Source organism: Cuculus canorus, unplaced genomic scaffold (genome assembly GCF_017976375.1).
Source record: "Cuculus canorus isolate bCucCan1 unplaced genomic scaffold, bCucCan1.pri scaffold_138_arrow_ctg1, whole genome shotgun sequence".
Taxonomy (NCBI): Eukaryota; Metazoa; Chordata; class Aves; order Cuculiformes; family Cuculidae; genus Cuculus; species Cuculus canorus.
The window spans coordinates 1-18,160 of NW_026527777.1; the positions used below are offsets into that span (position 1 = coordinate 1).

General features: G+C 47.8%; 1 protein-coding gene across 1 annotated transcript in view; it reads right to left on the minus strand.

Annotated features, from left to right (window-relative positions):
* Window positions 1-15: 15 nt before the first annotated feature.
* The window catches only part of LOC128850648 (hydrocephalus-inducing protein homolog), a gene marked incomplete at its 3' end in the record, with an annotated part of 28,512 nt that continues 10,367 nt past the window's right edge, over window positions 16-18,160 (minus strand). The window contains exons 10-18 of the mRNA XM_054055622.1: window positions 16,642-16,843; window positions 15,163-15,325; window positions 12,756-12,855; window positions 11,990-12,108; window positions 9,515-9,738; window positions 3,355-3,422; window positions 2,244-2,479; window positions 1,323-1,423; window positions 16-106 (exon numbers count right to left, since the gene is read on the minus strand). Of these exons, the coding sequence (XP_053911597.1) occupies window positions 16-106; window positions 1,323-1,423; window positions 2,244-2,479; window positions 3,355-3,422; window positions 9,515-9,738; window positions 11,990-12,108; window positions 12,756-12,855; window positions 15,163-15,325; window positions 16,642-16,843 (1,304 nt within the window). The remainder of the gene's footprint in view (window positions 107-1,322; window positions 1,424-2,243; window positions 2,480-3,354; window positions 3,423-9,514; window positions 9,739-11,989; window positions 12,109-12,755; window positions 12,856-15,162; window positions 15,326-16,641; window positions 16,844-18,160) is intronic.

Genomic DNA, 18,160 nt, shown 5'->3' on the forward strand with positions numbered 1-18,160 from the left:
ATCGCTGTCATTCACAAGGGTCAGCATCTGCTGATAGGGGACTTTCAGGAAGCACTGTCCAAACATCACAACAGGATTGAGCACTCGCAGCGCAGGAACTATGCATCTAGGCAGAGATGACCAAAAGGAAATTGGAGATACTGAGAGAATGCAGAATTTGCTTACCCCCTGAATAGCATGAAATGGAGCATAACACATTTGTCACTGCAAAACAGACGTTTGATACCCCTATGGCAATAAACCACCTGTAACTCCTTACTTAACCACCTCTTATAAAGGAGGGGAAAACCCTGAGATTCAGCATCACAGAAACTGCCAGGTGCCCAGGCAGAGCCAGAGTTGCCTGATGGGCACCTTTGCTGCACGAGTCTTGCAACGACCCTCCCAAAAATTCCAGCAAGACATGAGCTCTCAGGGAGCCTTTCCACCAGGGCTCAGTGCTCGCCAAGGCTCAGGGAATGCAAGACTCCAGTATCTCAGTAAAAATGACTCTCTCCTCTCCCACACTGCTGTTGCCCTTCCTGAAAACTCAGCCACTTGTTCCAGCGATGGAGCACACCAGCCACCACATGCCTTATGCAAGTGGGTGATTGCCCTCCTCTAGTTCCATCCCCTTGTGTCCATACACTGTCTGTTCCCATCTGCACTAGTTTTACAAAACTGCAGCCCAGGCACTGACTGGACAGCTCTTCCTGAGAGAAGGAAACTCATCCTTCTCATTATTAGATACTCACTGCAGCACAACAGGATTGAACCCAGCTGCAGACAGAAAAAATTTTAGCTTAGCTCTGAGAATGTTAATGCTCAAAAGAATGAGAGAAAGCAGAGAAACCTGAGCTCACCTTCCACACCAAGGACTATTTTCCCCTTTGTGAGGTCCTACCTTGATTTTTCCCTCACCAGTCCTGCCATAAGCCCCTTCCCCATTTGCACGCACCTTTGTTAACTGAACCATACATCAGCTTTCAGCAGGCTCACTGCATCGCAAACAGGTTTTGCATTTTGATTGCAACCCAACACACGTCCAACACTTGCAGGAAGGAGACAGGCAGCCCTTTAGAAGTTTGTTACACCTCAAGCACCAAAATATAGGTGAATAATGAATATAATTACTGTTTCCTTTAGAAGCAGGCTCAGGGTCATGCCTATCCAGTAAGCCTAAGTGCTTCACAATATAGGCTGCATTCAAAGCACTGCTGTTCTCTTATCTGGTTGGGCAGGGTTTGCTCATTAGGGAGTGCAAGCTGGAGCCAGCAAACTGCGTGCAAGGCAGTGTGCTGGTGGTTGGGTGCACAAGGAGAGATGATGAGCTGCAAGGATACCTGGCTGTGAGAAGCAATGCCGACATATTCTTGCCAACACCCTCCACGTCCATCACAAGTGCCAGCTCATATTTCTTCATGGTGTTGGAACAGAGGGTGACCTGGTGGAAGAGAAGAGATCACTCTGAAAAGCCACCAGTAATGCATGGTGTCCTCAGGTTTTCCTTCCACAGTAAGGAAAGGGATGATTTTTCCCTAATTCTTCTGCTGGTCCATGTGTAGAGCGTGGTCTCTAGGATAATAAAAGTCTTCTGACAATATCTGCTTTGTTAAATATATTGTGCAGTTATCAGAGCACATATGAGCTAAATCAAAGCAGAGTTGGACTAATATTCTACCCGACACTGTATTAAAATTAAGGGACAAATTTTTAGTCTCAACTACAATAGTGTAAATCCTGAGGAAAACTGTTGTCAACAAAATGAGCTCAACTTCACAATGGCAAGCTGAGAGCAAAACGTGGCCCAGCAGATGCTGTGCAGTTCACAGGTAGCACAGTTTTTCCAGTCTGCACTCGAGACCTCTGCTGTGAATACATCTCCTTCTGCTCAACGGGAGAGGTGAAATCAGACCAAGAAGAAAAGCAAATTGCTTTATGCAATGATATCTCTCTTTAACAGCCATCTTCTGTTTTCATCTTTCTTTGCCTACTGTAAATCAAAGAAATCGCTATAAGCAGCTCTAAAAAAACAACATGAATGGGTTCTGTCCTTGACAAAATAGTACCAGACCTTCAGCTTACAATTTTGGAGACAAAATGGTGCTCATTCAGAAATGTCCCAGAGCAGCCAAGCCAAGAAAAGCCTAATATTGGTGCATATATCTTGCTTGTGTTACGCTAGCAGCACTAAAACCCTCTCATACGTCAGCAAAGCTTCAGCTCCACCTGCTGAAGTATGCATGGCCAGACTGTTTCCATACCTGGATATCCAGGCATCCTTGTGGGAGAATGGTCCCTCTACAGGGAGTTATGGTAAATTCGGTTGGTCTTCTGTGCCCTTGAGCTTCCCTTTTCCAGGATGGATGAGTGTTGTCCGACATCAGAACAGAACTGGTGACACTGGGCTCTCCCGAGCCATCCCCAGGAATGCGAAGGTCAACAGTCATGGGTACTGAGGAGGTGTTACTGAGGCAACATGACAGGGTCCGAGGAAAGCCTAGGAAAATGACCCAAGTATGAATTTAGACACCAATTATCCCACGATTCCTAGCGTGAGTACCCTGTTATGACAAAACTGTGCTTGGAGTTCAGCTCTTTTCTGTAGGAATTACAGCTAATTTGAGAAATTGAGCGAGGAATTGCCACTGAAAGTTCCCTTTTATACTCATCACAGATATTACTTCCTTGGCAATGCCCGCTCTTAGCAACGCTGTACACAAGATTTTTTTCTCTCTTTAGCCGAGGAGCTCTCTCATACATCCCTAAACCAGCACCAATTAATTTTCACTTACGAGTGTACATCCAGACAGACCACTTGTTCCAAACATTCATTCCATTAAAATTCCCTGTTAACTGTGTGAACAAGTAGTGTATTGGCATCAAGGAGAAGCTACAGGAAGATAAAGGATGAACAAAATTGGGAACTACAGCATGATGCAAAGCACTCCAATACCATTTCTCTAGACAGGATCCTTAAGGCATCTCCTGGTTTGGGGCAACCAGTCTGAGCACAAGGCAACTTGCAGCCCACTCCACAGTAGGCAAGCCCACAGAGTAGCTACAGGCTCATAAGTGGCATAAACTCCTTTCTCCTGCAGTCCCTGGAACTTTCACAGTCTTTCTGCTGCCAAGGGGTGGGAGGCTGGGGCTGGACAGACTACAAGGAACACCAGAACACGGTGACTTTCTATTCCTTTGATCTCATTTGATCTCATGATGGCCAAATACTGCCTAAGCAACCAGCGGTCTTGGTTTAACACCTTGAAGGCTGCTGCAAAGAAACACAACTGACAGATATCCTCATGCCACAGTGCTCCACGTTGGTCACACACAGACCTCTCAACTCGAGGCCCCATTCCAGGGCACACTTACCAAAGGAGACAACACCGAAGTCGAGGGAAGGTACATTGAAATGAAAAGTTGGTCCGATGACACAGCCCCTGTGAGGACAAAGACAGGTGTTGGCTTGGTTAGAGACGTGCAATGCTTTCTGCTTGCATTACCACCCAGATCAATAAAACCTAGTCTCAGATCCACAGTGGGTTTCAAATAAACCCATCACCCTTGTGCTTAGCATGACATCCATGTGGACAGGAGGCAGCCCAGGCAAAGCAGTCCGCAGTTGAGACCTGCTGATGTGCCTGTGCCAGGCAGGGTCTGCCCCCAGGTTGCTACTGGCTCCTTGAAGGAGCCTGAACTGGCTCCATGCTTCAGATTCCTCATCTGTAATGTGATGGACAGAGAGGTGAACACACAGAAGTGGACTTGCTGGAAGCAGCATCCCCAGCTGCAGGTTCCCTGCTTTGGTATTTCTTAGCTGGAACTGGTGTTTCCATGGAGTACACGAACATCATCTTCTCAGATAATCTTGATCCACACAATCACTAGGCATGCAGGATTGAGGAAAGCACACAGACACCCCTTGACCTCAACAAGAGCAGCAACCATGCTACACTGCAGCCAGATGAATCTTGGAGGAAAGTACCAGCTTGACACTGAGGCATCAGCTCACATTCAAGAGTGACACACATCTTAAACCAAACATGGTTGTCCTGAACCCACTACACCTTCTTACCTATACTTCCAATTCGGCAGCCAGACTCCAAGCTCCAAAAATCAGCAACATCCAATGAAATCAGTGATGGGAACTGCACACCATCCATTAATTTATTTCATGACTGATGCCAATCAATGCTACCTCTGTCTCTTAGTTAAAAATCAAGGACCCTTGAGTCCACAAGGGAGGGTGCCCTCCTGGACCTGCTGTTTGTGAACAGAGATGGCCTTGTGGGGGATGTGACGGTTGGAGGATGCCTGGCACAAAGCGACCATGAGATGATATGGTTTTCAGTTCTAAGTGAGATGAAGAGGGGGATTAGCAAAACAGTCACATTAAACTTCCAGAGGGCAGACTTTGGACTGTTCAGAAGGCTGGTTGGCATAGTCCCATGGGAGACAGTCCTTAAGGGCACGGGAGTCCACAAGGGCTGGCCGCTCTTCAAAAATGAAATCTTAGCAGCTCAGGAGCAAGCCATCCTTGTGTTCCGGAAAAGGAGCCGGGGGGCGGGGGGGGGGGGAGGGGAGAAGAGCATGGTTGAGTAGGGAGATCTTGAGAGGCATCAAAAAGAAGAGGAATGTCTATGAGCTTTGGAAGAAGGAACAGGTGTCTTGGGTGGACTACAGGAGGAAGTGAGATCGTGTGGAGAAAAAAATCAGGAGGGCTAAGGCCCAACTAGAAATCAAATTGGCTAAGTCCGAGAAAGATAACAAAAAATCTTTCTACAAATACATTAAAAATAAAAGGAGGACTAGGGAGAATGTTCAGTCCCTACTGGATGCAGAAGGAACAACAGTGAGAGGGGATGAGGACAAGGCTGAGGTACTTAATGCCTTCTTTGTCCCAGTCTTTAATGGTAAGGAAAGTTGTTCCCTCTGTGTACAAACCCAGGAGTTAGAGGAGCAGAATGAGGCTCCCATGATCCAAAAGGAGGCGGTTAGAGACTTGCTTGCCCAGCTAGACACCCACAAGGCTATGGGTCCAGATGAGATGCACCCAAGAGTATTAAAGGAGCTGGTGGATACCCTTTCCAAGCCCCTTTCCATCATCTTCCAGTGGTCCTTGCTGACTGGAAGTTACACTGGACTGGAGGCTGGCTAATGTTGTGCCTACAAGAAGGGCTACAGGGAGGATCTGGGGAACTACAGGCCTGGCAGTCTGACCTCAGTGCCAGAGAAAGTCACGGAACAGGTGATCTTGAGTGCTATCATGAAGCACATGCAAGAGAACCAGGTGATCAGGCCCAGTCAACACGGGTTCACGAAAGGCAGGTCTTGCCAAACTAACCTGATCGCCTTCTATGACAAAGTGACTGGACTACTGGATGAGGGAAAGGCTGTGGATGTAGTTCTAGACTGGACAGGCCACACTCTCCTGGGTTGAAAACTGGTTGGATGGCCGGGCCGAGAGAGTGGTGATCAATGGAGTTAACTCCAGCTGGAGGCCAGTTACAAGTGGGGTTCCCCAGGGCTTGGTACTGGCTCCAGCCCTGTTCAATGTCTTTATCAATGACCTGGATGAAGGCATTGAGTGCACCCTTAGCAAGTTTGCGGATGACACTAAGCTGGGTGGAAGTGTGGATCTGCTGGAGGGTCGGGAGGCTCTGCAAAGGGATCTGAACAGGCTGGACCGCTGGGCTGAGGCCAATGGCATGAGGTTTAACAAGGCCAAATGCCGGGTCCTGCACTTGGGGCACAACAACCCTATGCGGTGCTACAGACTAGGAGAATTCTGGCTAGAAAGCTGTCTAGAGGAGAAGGACCTGGGGGTGTTGGTTGACAGCCGACTGAACATGAACCAGCAGTGGCCCAGGTGGCCAAGAAGGCCAATGGCATCTTGGCTTGTATTAGAAACAGTGTGACCAGCAGGTCCAGGGAGGTTATTCTCCCTCTGTACTCAGCACTGATTAGACCGCACCTTGAGTACTGTTCTCAGTTATGGGCCCCTCACCACAAGAAGGATGTTGAGGCTCTAGACCGTATCCAGAGAAGAGCAATGAAGCTGGTGAGGGGGCTGGAGAACAAGTCTTATAAGGAGCGGCTGAGAGAGCTGGGGTTGTTTAGCCTGGAGAAGAGGAGGCTGAGGGGAGACCTTATTACTCTCTACAACTGCCTGAAAGGAGGTTGTGGAGAGGAGGGAGCTGGGCTCTTCTCCCAAGTGACAGGGGACAGGACAAGGGGGAATGGCCTCAAGCTCCGCCAGGGGAGGTTCAGGCTGGACATCAGGAAAAAATTTTTCACAGAAAGGGTGATTGGGCACTGGAACAGGCTGCCCAGGGAGGTGGTTGAGTCACCTTCCCTGGAGGTATTTAAAGGACGGGTGGATGAGGTGCTGAGCGGCATGGTTTAGGGATTGATAGGAATGGTTGGACACTATGATCCAGTGGGTCCTTTACAACTAAGTGATTCTATGACCCTGGTGAGCAGTGCCTGCTGGTTTTACTCACAGGACTGCCACTGGGTCTGTTCTACACATGAACAAAGCCCAAAATCCTGCAAGAGGGACCTGGGTCCATCCGTGGCATTCTTTTTCCAGTATTGCTTTCTAAATACCGAAGAAACAAGCATTCAGGACCTTGTAAGTTTGGTATCCCAGTAAAAATAACCATCTCTGGTTTGGGCATCTTGTGATCACACAGTCAAAAAGCATTTCAGAAAAAGTAACTTCAGGAATTTCAATCCAACACTAACTGATTCCTGGAGCCAAGTCAGTTCCTAAAGATAAGTCTGATAGCAAACCTCTGCTGCCAATGAAGTTCACTCTCCAGGGACTTCATGGAATTAGACCTAACTTCCCAAGCCCCAACAGCTGACTTTGGATAGAGCAAAGACAGCAGACACACTTTCCATCACATCACTTCCCAGGAGACGATAGGAAACTACCTCCAAACCAACCACAACTAAGAATCATGCTGGGACACAGGCAAGGGGAGGGAAACGGTTGCTCTTTCAGCTGAAGGTACTGCATCTCTGCCCAAGTTACACCTGAACAACTGCCAACAAGACTCAGACAAGGAAGCAACCTAGAGCTGGGGGCATCAGAGCCAGTAACAGTACAGCCTGCAGGAAAGTGGGGGGAAAGGCAGTGGTTTACAGTAGCATTAAATAATGCATTTATGAAGGGAGATCAGGGTCTTTGCAGAGCAGAAAGGTGGAAGAAGAACCACTTGGACTTTCAATCTCATTCTTTCCTTTGTAGTTCCACCAGCCAGCTGGCCTCCATTTAAAAAAACTGGGAGATTTTCCTCCATCAAGGACTAAATGCAGTCCTCAAATCCTCCCAAAGAGGGACGTTCTGCTTGTCCTGGTAGGTAGGAATCTCCAGGGAGCAAGGGCATTGGTGGGGAAAAAAGGACAGCTGCATTTGGTAATGGGGAAACCAAAAGACAACTGTCCTGCGGCCAGCTTCTTCCTTCCTCAAGAGCAAGGCCATTGGGGGAGTGGGGCAGAGACAGTGGGCACTATCCAGGAAAAACTATTTCACCTGTTATCAGCACATCTTTACAAGCAAAATCTGCCCTTGTACGAGGAGAAAGCTTCTTACACAATAACATCCCATGATCAATTTTGGGGCAGGGACAGAGGTGAACAAATCATTTGTTTGTGAAATCTTCCCTCTTAATTTCCAAAAATAGCAGCCTTTTCCCCCCAAACACAAAAACAACATAATTGTTTCTCTACTGAGGTCAACAGACCCATTCACCACTCTCCTCTTGGAAAGTACTAACTTCGCTGTTCATTTTTATCCATTTCCCTTGCCTGTCAGTAACATCAGCCACAAATTCCCTGCATTTCTTTACTGCTTTGATCTAGTGCCTCTCTCCCAACTGTAGCAGCCCAGGAGACTGACTGTTGAGGAGGTACAGGCAGCCCCAAAGCTCCAGAGTACCTAGCATCAGCTTTCCTGATGACACCACATTATTCCCTGGCTGGTACAAGCGTGCATGCTGTTGGGGCGTGAGAAGTGAGCTTTGCCTCTCCTATTATTTGTTATTCTTTTCCCCTTCGTCCCGTCGCTTAGTAAGGGTTATCTTTTGCAATGGCACTAGCCCATGGAAAGAGTTCCTAGTCCTTGAGGCAGCATTTGCTGCAGGGGTCCCCAGCTCCCGCATCAGTACTTTTCCATCTGCGGAAAGGAGGCACCAGAGCACTTGCGATTCTGCCCCTCTGTTCCTTTCTTGTGAGACCTCATTGGGAGTATTGTGTCCAGTTCTGGAATCCTCAATATAAGAAGCATATGGAGCTGTTGGAATGGGTCCAGAGGAGGCTACAAACATGATCAAAGGTCTGGAGCACCTTCCATACAAGGACAGGCTCAGAGACTTGGGCTTGTTCAGCCTGGAGAAGACAAGGCTCAGAGGAGATGTAATAGCAACCCTCAGTACCTGAAAAGGGCTACAAGAAAGCTGGAGAGGCACTGTTCACAAAGGTTTGTGGTGATGGGGCGAGGGAGAGTGGGTATAAACTGGAGAGGGGCAGACTTAGGCTAGACATTAGGAAGAATTTCTTCACCATGAGAGTGGTGAGGCACTGGCACAGGTTACGCAGGCAAACTGTGGCTGCCCCATTCCTGAAGGTGTTCAAGGCCAGGTTGGATGGGGCCTTGGGCAGCCTGATCTAGTGGGATGTCCCTGCCCATGGCCGGGGGGTTGGAACTAGATGATTTTTGAGTTCCCTTCCAAGCCTAACTATTCTATGATTCTATGGTTCTATGACAGCTTGTCCCAGCACATAAGCATGATGAGGGTGCTGCTGCCCATTTTGCATGGATTATTAAAAGAGGATTTTAAGAACACTGCTTCTGGCTGCTGCATCGACCCAGGCTAGCTCAGCCCTCAGCCGTTTTCCAGGCCCTGCTGGCCTTGCTGCGTGTTCAGGTGGGACATCCCAGACTGTCACTGCCCAAAGCTGACCCTGTCTGCCAGGGTCTACAGGGTAATGAGTTCCCAGTGGGAAGGAGTCACTCCAGCTCCTGGGTACCCAGGCTGGGCAGCAGCTAACTCCACACTTTTCCTCTGCAGCCTCCAGGCAAACTGTTTTCCATCATGGGCAGCATCACTCGAAGTGCTGGGGTCATCACACCAGGGTTCAAAAGGGTCACAGAAGGAAACTGCTGCTGCCAAACTCTGTGAACACAGTGTCCTGGAAAGTCACAGAGCCGTCTATCTCAACCATGAAGGCAAATCTGCTTCCGACAGGGACCCAAGACTTTCAGAGTTACACTCGGTATTGAGAGCGTCAGAGGCACGGTCACTTCCCCTCAGACTTCATTTTCTGATGAAATTTCAGGGTTCAAACTGGAGTCAAGGTTAAAAAGCTTTGGCTCTTTGTCTTGGCTCTGATCCCAGCAACCCCGTGCTAAGACCATAGGCAACACCTTTGTTCCCTCTGCTTCAACACAAAATGAGGTCGGTGGGAGGTTATTATTCAGAGGTGGCTACAAACATGCCCACAGAGCTCCTATATCCCTCCTTACCTGATAGTCAAAGTCACAAACTCAGGGGATCCCTTCATCCTGAACTTGAATGCTTCCTTGAACTTCCCCAGGATGGTGGAACTGAAGAAGATCTTGATGACTTGGAGTCCATCTGGTGAAATGATGCCTTCTCGGGGAACAAAGGTGAAGCAGGAGGCCAGAGCTGTAGTTGGATGCACCAAGCTGAAGGAAGCATCAATGGCTCCTTTGTTAAACAGGATCACCTACAAGAAAATGAATACAGAAATACATTAAGTTTTCCTTTCTACAGAAGTATGACTTGTGTTTAACTAAACACTCAACATCTGCAAAAGGCAGAAGAGGCTGAGTGCTGCTGCTTGGCTGAAGCCAAGGAAGACAGAAACAGGACGAGTTCTGCCTTTGGTCACTCTGGGTACTTGAGAACTCATCTGGAGTACTGTGTTCAGTTCTGGAATCGTCAGTGTAAGAAGGATATAGAATTGTTGGAATGGGTCCGGAGGAGGGCTACAAAGATGATCAGAGGGCTGGAGCACCTCCATTACAAGGACAGGCTGAGGGAGTTGAGCTTGTTCAGCCTGGAGAAGACAAGGCTCAGAGGAGACCCTATAGCGACCTTCCAGTACCTGAAAGAGGCTACAAGAAAGCTGGAGAGGGACTGTTCACAAAGGCTTGTGATGACAGGATGAGGGGGAATGGGTATAAACTGGAGAGGGGCAGATTTAGGCTAGACATTAGGAAGAATTTCTTCACCATGAGAGTGGTGAGGCACTGCCGTAGGTTGCCCAGGCTGTGGCTGCCCCATTCCTGAAGGTGTTCAAGGCCAGGTTGGATGGGGCCTTGGGCAGCCTGATCCAGTGGGATGTCCCTGCCCATGGCAAGGGGTTGGAACTAGATGATCTTTAAGGTCTCTTCCAACCCAAACTATTCTATGATTCTGTGATTCTATGATTCCACTGACATGAAGCAGTCCGCTTCAACTTTCAGTGCAGAGGACATGCTCAGCATCACCCTGTCAATGCATTCCTGCCCCTAAGAGCCCTGAAGGCCGGCTGCAGCCTCATGTGTTCTGCTTACAATGGCTTCTGCTCTAGGTGAGTCTGGTTCTGCCAAGGGCAGAACTAGTTCAGCTTCCACTGCAGCCAGCAAGTTTACTGCCTGTAGCAGACACCTCAGGGCCACATTATAACCAACCTCAGAAGAACTCACCAGCTCTGCTACAGGATATAATTCAGGTTTCTTTTACTTTTCCTTCAATGTGACAGTTTCTCAGTCTTTGTTCAAACACATCAGCAAAGATGGAGTGGGAGATGCAGAGCAGCTCCACCTACTCTGAAGAATTTCTCTTCCCTAAAGAGGCACAGTCACCACAAATGAATTTGCCATTACGAGAGTAAACTGCAAATTCAGAACCAAGCCTGTTTTGTTAAAGAGTTGGGAATCAGCTGCCTTGAGCCAATGACACAGTCCCACAGTGTTTGTTTAGATTCACCTCTTTCATGTCAGGCAAGGAACGCCCAACATCTGCCTGCACACTATCACCAACAAACCCACCCAAGCCAGAGCTGGGACATTGTTCATTGCTGCAGAGGGAAACCGTGCCATTTCCATGGGCTGATCTCTCTATTTTGGATTTCTGTTCCCTAATTTTTGTCCTTGCAAACCTGTCAGAAAAGCTGAGACAGAAGCAGAGATAGTCCCTGATTTTTTTTAATCTTGCAATTGCTGTTGAAAATATTTCCATACTCCAGGTCTGCAAAGGTGACTTGAAAACTGCTCTCTTTTCTCATCTGTTTTACACCTTAGTTCTAAATTGTACTCTGGGACCGTACACCGAGCTGAGGTTTACCTCCAGTCTTGCTGCTTAGTGCGGCACTAAGAGCATTACCTACTTACTCACATTTTTTCAAGTAATAAAAATAATAAATTGGTACAGAGAGAATCAATAAAGTAGCAGCTTTAAGAATGCAGAGCACGATGCTTTGGTAAGAAAACACCTTAATGTGTCCTTCCCTGCCACAGTCAAGCTTTTGAAATGATATACCACCTCATTTTCTACCTCTTTCGGTTCCTCTATCTTGTTTTTTTTTCAGAAGACTTGAGAGTGGAATGGTGTGTGCAAACATGTAGAAAGTTTCTTTGCCTCTTTCCAGAAATGCTTTTCTCGCTTTAAAGCCTGAGTTGTACCAAGGCTGAAGTGGCTCTTGGAGGCAGTGTTGCTTTTGCATGTCAAAGGATTTCTTTTGCACGAAGCCTCGCAGCTAATCTCAAAGGGAGGCTGCCCAGAGGCAGGGATTAGGTCTTCCTGAAGAATACACGCACATTTCAGACCCCATCAAAAAGCATCCACATTCTGTGAACCCCCTACATTTGATTATTATGTCACTATTCCCTGCTAACAACCGCCTGAGTTGCCAGAAATCCTGTAGGTCCATAAGGCCACCTCAGGGAGCCATCAAGATCCACCCTAACCCCTGTGAACCCCTAACTGCTCACCTCATAGCTGTTGGTTGATCCAACAAAAACCTTCCCGATGTCCAGCTGCTCAAAGCTTAAACGGAGCTGGGGTTCTATGCCTTCCCCTTTGATGCACAAGGGCAGCCCGGTTTCACGGCCTGGGGAGACATTTCATTTCAGTACAATAATTCCTTCTGTTATCCTGGATTTTTTCTTGCTAAACACACATCATTTACCCAGCTCTGTGCAATGCTACCCATATGCACCATGGACTTTGGGCTACAAGCTGCTAACTCCCATGCAGAAAGCAAAGCACATGCTGGCCAGAGGATGTCCTTTCACAGACACCCTATGCTCAGCAGGGATCAGACACCTAAGGTCTGGCAGCATCAGGGCAGTGGGAGGTGATCTGGGCTCTGGGAGTACAGTGGCGTCCCACTGCCTCAGGAGTCTGGTGATGTACCCACATAATAAAGACTCATCTTGGAGGAAAATGGTCTATTGGGGCTTAGTGCTCGTCCATTAAAGCTGTTCTCTGTAGTTCTTTGGCCTTGACAGACACCTAACAGCAGAGCAAACGCTGACAAACCCATATTTTGATTGTTCTGGGTTCAGTGATCCAAACCTGTAGTCAGGCATCCTGAGGGTTGGTCTTGGACAGGAGGCTACCAGGAAACCACAGGGATAGTGGGCATGAGCCAGCACGGCCACCACTGACCCTTCCTAGCAATTACACTAGAGCAGAGCGGGCTGGAAGACCGTGCCTTGCCTTCCCTGTGCCTGAGAGGAGACAAAGGAGCTGTACCTGAGACGTCGCAGTAGACCATTTTTTGATAGACTCTGGCTTCTTGAGGTTCAAAGATCACATTAATTTCAATCGAAGAATTTGGCAAGACATCTCCCTCCTAAAACAGAAAGCAAACCACTTATCTTCAAACATTACATTTCTTGTTTTCGGCCCCAGCCCTGGAGCCTTTATTCAGAGCATCAGTGTACCACAAGGAGACAGTAACACTCAACAACAAATTTTATAAGAGACTTTGGAAGCAGCTGCAAAATTCTAAGTCCTCTACCTTTACTGGCACCTGGTAGAGGTATTTGGTCAAATTTGGCCTATAGTGAAGGAACCAAACTGGCTCACACTCCAGTGAATCAAGCAGGATTTCTTCAGAGTCACCAACCAGTCTAAGGAACCTTTCTCCTCCAAACCTTCCACTGTATCCCTGTATCACTAGGGCTACATGAACACTTTGACTCAGATCAGAAAAGATTTGGCAAATCAAATAGATTTTTCCATTCTTTAGTTACAAAGATGCTGCCTCTTACACCCTTCCCTTGCACACATATTTAAGTACATAATGCACTCCAGTGAGCCAAGGTTCTCAGTAGAACAATAGTTCCCAATAGAACAAGGCCTCCTATTGGGGATCAATGAAGAACAGACTCCATCCTGCCGATGGCTGCTCATGCCCTATGCCATAAGAAGTCAGCCAGCATGCAGGTTCTTCCAGTTGACAGATGACCTGAAAAAGGAGTTGAGAGTCAGATGCATCCTGTTTTTCTTTGCAAGGTGCACACATCCCTGAACACCTGCTCAAACAAGAAGAGATGGGATTTGCTTACAGGTCCACACCTCTTTAAAAAAAAAAAAAATCTCTTTTTTCCTTGTCACACTCTTGCTCAGCAATTTAAGTCTGGGCTGTGATAGCAGTGTGTCTGCAACTGTCTGCTGCTTCCTAAAGGTCTTCTCTCTCAGCTTCTCTCTGAGACACAGTTCCAGCACTGGTGTTGAGTCCCTGAGAGTCTTGCTGTCTCAGAGACAGTCCTGGTTTGTAAAGCCCCCAATTGCTTCTTGCAACTGGTTTAAACGAAGGTGCCACTTGCATCCCCTCAATCTCTAGCCTTACAAATGCCTCTTCATGCACTGTTGACATAAGCATGTACATCTCGGACAACTGTAATGCTCCTGTACCAGGAATGAGGAATTTAGGAGACAAAAAGAACAGTCTTTAACTCTGCTTACTGCTGGGCATCCTCACTCACTTCTCCAGAAGCCTTGAACTAATGGGAGACTATGGCACTTCTGCAGCACAAATATTAAATAATCGTAACTCTTCTCATCAATCTAGCACTTATAGCTCAAAGAACCATCCCCACAAAAATCACAGAGCTGTGACGTGGGGAATTATTGGGCTGCAGCTGCTAATAATTCCCTAAGGCATAGTCTGCTCAGAGTCAACAGAAGAAAGGGAAGAACAGGTGGAAGAAACTGTTGACAACACAAACAAACCATCACCACCACAGTAATAAGAAAAGAGAAGTCTGAAGGCATAAAGTAATTTGGATTCTCCTCAAAACCTAGAGCAAACACATTTGCCAGATCAAATATATTTCATGCTTCTACCCAAAAAGCAACTGGATGAAAATGAAGCCTTATTACACGACAATACGCTTACTTGAAGAAGCAAACTGGGGACATCAGCCTGCAACATGCAGTCAGTGTGCTGGATATCAGAGACTATGGGTCCCATAGAGATGCTGCAGGGACATCATTACCTGGAGTACCAGGACTCAGTTTTGCGGGCAGCCAGACTTCAGGGTCTTGTCCTTAATGCTCTCCAGGAATTCAAGAGCAGGTTAAGCTACTTGTGGATACATAGTCCTACTGTAGCAAAGCAGGAGCTCTGGGACACACTCCGAATCCAGCTTTGACAAGCCACAGGATGCTCTTTATGCTCAACTGATCAGCTCCAATGCCCTACAATATTCCTACTGCTCTGACAATCTCACGGTCACATCATGCTGCTGTTAGCTAAACTGGTGTGCAACTGCTGTTGTGCTGACATTGGTGGCTCTCAGCCTTACAGGGGCTACAGGAGAAACCAAAAGGAGAACTACATCCCCTTCCAAAGCGGGAGGCGGGAATCTGCTTCACCTATTTCAAATAGAGAAGAAGTTGGGATTATTCTAGAGCCTACTCCAAGATGAGAAGGGATCTTGAACAGCTCACACAGCAGGCATTCTTCGTCTCAGGCCATAGAATCACCAGGTTTTTGTTGCAAAAATGCTATTTGCAACAAGCTCTCCCAGCCCCACAAGATAAACCCAGAGTCTTCTTTCTCAGGACATCCAAACAGCTGATGTAGGATCTGCCAATTGACCTCATTAGGGTAGAGGCAGAGAAGAAAGGGAAGTTCTCAGCTATCGCTTACCACCGGGTCAATGGTGAAAACATCATCGGAGAAAAGCATGGGGTCTCTTTGCACTTTTTCCTTCTTGCCCTTGAAGGTGACAGAGAGAGGAGGAAGGTGTTTTCGGAGAATGGGGTCCTCCGTGCAGTCAAAGACTTCCACGTTCTCGTTGCACCTCTGCAGCCTGTGGCACAGCCCAAAGTCAGAGGGAGAGACAAACCACGCAGATCATTTAATAAGCGACATCTTTGCAGACACTGTTGTGTAAGGACAAGGGCAGCAATGCACTCAGGGAACAACAGCAGCAGCTCAGCAAGGGGCTAACCTTGAGCCATGGGGTCCCAAACGGATATGATTACCATGTGCTGTGTGCTGGCATGGCAGGCAGTTTTACTCCATGCTCACAAGCTAAGAAGACGTTTTATGAAAGCCACCAGCCCTCAAGAGAGCAACCTGGCTGAAAGCCACCACCACAGCTGATGGAAACCCCACCAACAACCTCAACTGGCTTTTCCTACCATAGAGCTGCTCAGGGGAGGCAGATGAACACCAAGGAGCACCCACTGCAGTGCCTCACTGGAAGGGGAGAAAGAGCTGCATTTCTGCTGGAGGTTACCAGCATCACGCTTTTTATCTTCCCTTTTGGACCTGCAGGGATAACTCAACTCTACACTGTATCTTCCCTATATTGCCTTCCACCAGAGCACATGAAAAGCAGATGAATGAATTCAGGCATCACATCACCTCAGTGAAATGAATGGGGTTATATGCATGAAAAGAGAGGCCCTGAGAAAGGAAGGAGCACGACCTCTGCATCCAAACCCTTAAGTCTAGCCTTGAACCGTCTTTTCTTTTTCCTTTTTGGCCTTCTCTGCAGAGCTTTGACACAGCTGATCTCTCCTACAATTGGCCCTTGTAGCAAAAATAAACACCTTATTCTGCTGGAAACCAGGACAGTAGAAGTCAATTCAATATCCCACAGCAGGGCGGCCTCTGCTTTCTGGGCCACAGGACTCCACCCTGCACCCTGCTGGGAAAGCAGTTGCTGCATTGATAAACCAGAGCAGAAGCAACTGCTCTGACTGTCACAACAGCTCTGTTCCCTGCAGCTACATTAAGTCTCAGGTAACAACTGCTGAGTAACAAACTCAGCAGGTAACAAACAATATTTCCTCAGCCTCATGGACCCTCTGTAGCCCTGGATCTCTGGACCTCAGTGGCCTCTGCGCCCACAAAACACGAACTTGCAAAACAGTCACTGCAATCAAACTTTCCTCCCCAAAACATCATCCTCAGCTGGAGCATGGGTTGAACTGGAACACGAAGTGTTGAGCTCCACTACCCTGGAGCTCAGTGACATCCGCTGACACCACAGATGGTGTCCTAAATCACAGTTGTCCTAAATCAATCCAGATCACTGACACCCCCTGAGCCATAACCTTTGACGAAGGTTTTACCCTTGAGCAGAGTATCTTACTGAAATGAGTCTTTCAAACTAACCTCAGCTTCTCCTGATCTTCCTTTTCCTGAGTAGCAAAAGACTTCCACCGGAAGTGGGCTGTGATTTCACTCCGATTGTGGAGGACCACAGTGCTGCAGTTTGACAGAGTAAGGTAAGTCTTCTCAACTGTCAAGGAGCTCCTCTCCAGCCCAATGTTTACATCTACAGCCACTCCATAAAGGGTTGTGTGGATAGCTTCACCTGGAAAAAAGCATGGGAGAACCTTCACCCACCTCACTTGCTGATACTAGAAGAGAACAAACCACCAGTAGCAGGAGGAAGCGTTATGGCTCTTTGCAGTATTAAGAGTTCCACAGACCAGTACAACTATCACATCCTGATAGCGGTGTGTGGACAGCATGAGGATGTCCCGGACTCCACCTTAAGCACCTCATTTCTGGGTGTGTTTGTAGAGATTTATCCCCAGTGTGACACCACTGACACTGAGATTTTTTCAGATGTGCCTCGATGGCCTTTAGGTTGCCATCCCACTCAGGTCACTGGGAATTCTTGATCGAGGTCATTTAGGTGACAGAGGATTACCAGGTCAGTCAAGGCTTGCCCAGGGTCTCCTGCAGGCCTGCCACCAGTGCTGTTTCTCTCCTGACCCCTTGTTGCTGACAAGCAAAGACATCTAGGGGCACATTGGCAGAAAAGGAAGGTTCAGAGGAGCAAGTGAAGTAGCAGCACACAGCTAGATGAGGCACAGAAGGAAATTTAACTGCATTATAAAAGGAGTGACCTCACTTGCTGTGTTTGTGAAGAAGTGTTGAAATGACATTGCTGGGCCATGGCCCATACCAACCTGCCCATTACCATCCTGCAAGCCTGGATCCTGTTGCCCACACCTGCATGTGCAAGTCTACACTAAGTGCTGCCAAGCTATTTCAAGACCACAGTGAGGACAGCTTTGATTCCCAGCTTAGACCCAGATGAAAGCAGGAAGCCTCTGGTTCTGCACATCAACTCAGAACCGAGTCTTGCTGGAGTACTACCACCATTTGCGCCTCCAGAACAGACTCCCAGAAAAGTATCCCTCATTTGCAGAGCTTTCTAGCCTTCATTCTTCCCAGCTAAATAACTTCTGGGAGTCATCTGAAATCAAAAGTTTAGTACCAAAATGACTCCTGTTGCAGGTGTTTCCTAGATGAAAACAGCAAGTATCAGACATGCTTTGGGGAAGGCCATCACCACTCTGACTCCCTAGAAATGGCATTTCGATAAAGTGGTGCTTAAAGCCTCAGAGCTGGCCCCAGCTGACAAATGCAGCAACCTGGTCAAGCCTGGGGAACACCCCCCAGCAACTCCTCACTGCAAGGCAGCCAGCAGATAGAACTGCTTTTGAAAGGCCTCCATGCAACAACACAAGGAGAGAGGTGGATACATGCTGGATGGACTCCTTAAGTTCAGAGTCAGACAACTCAGCAGAACCACCTTTGTTCTCAGAAGACAGAGCCCCTTCTTGGGATGGGGGAGCTGGGGAATGAAGCAAGACTCACTCTTAAAATAGTAGATCTC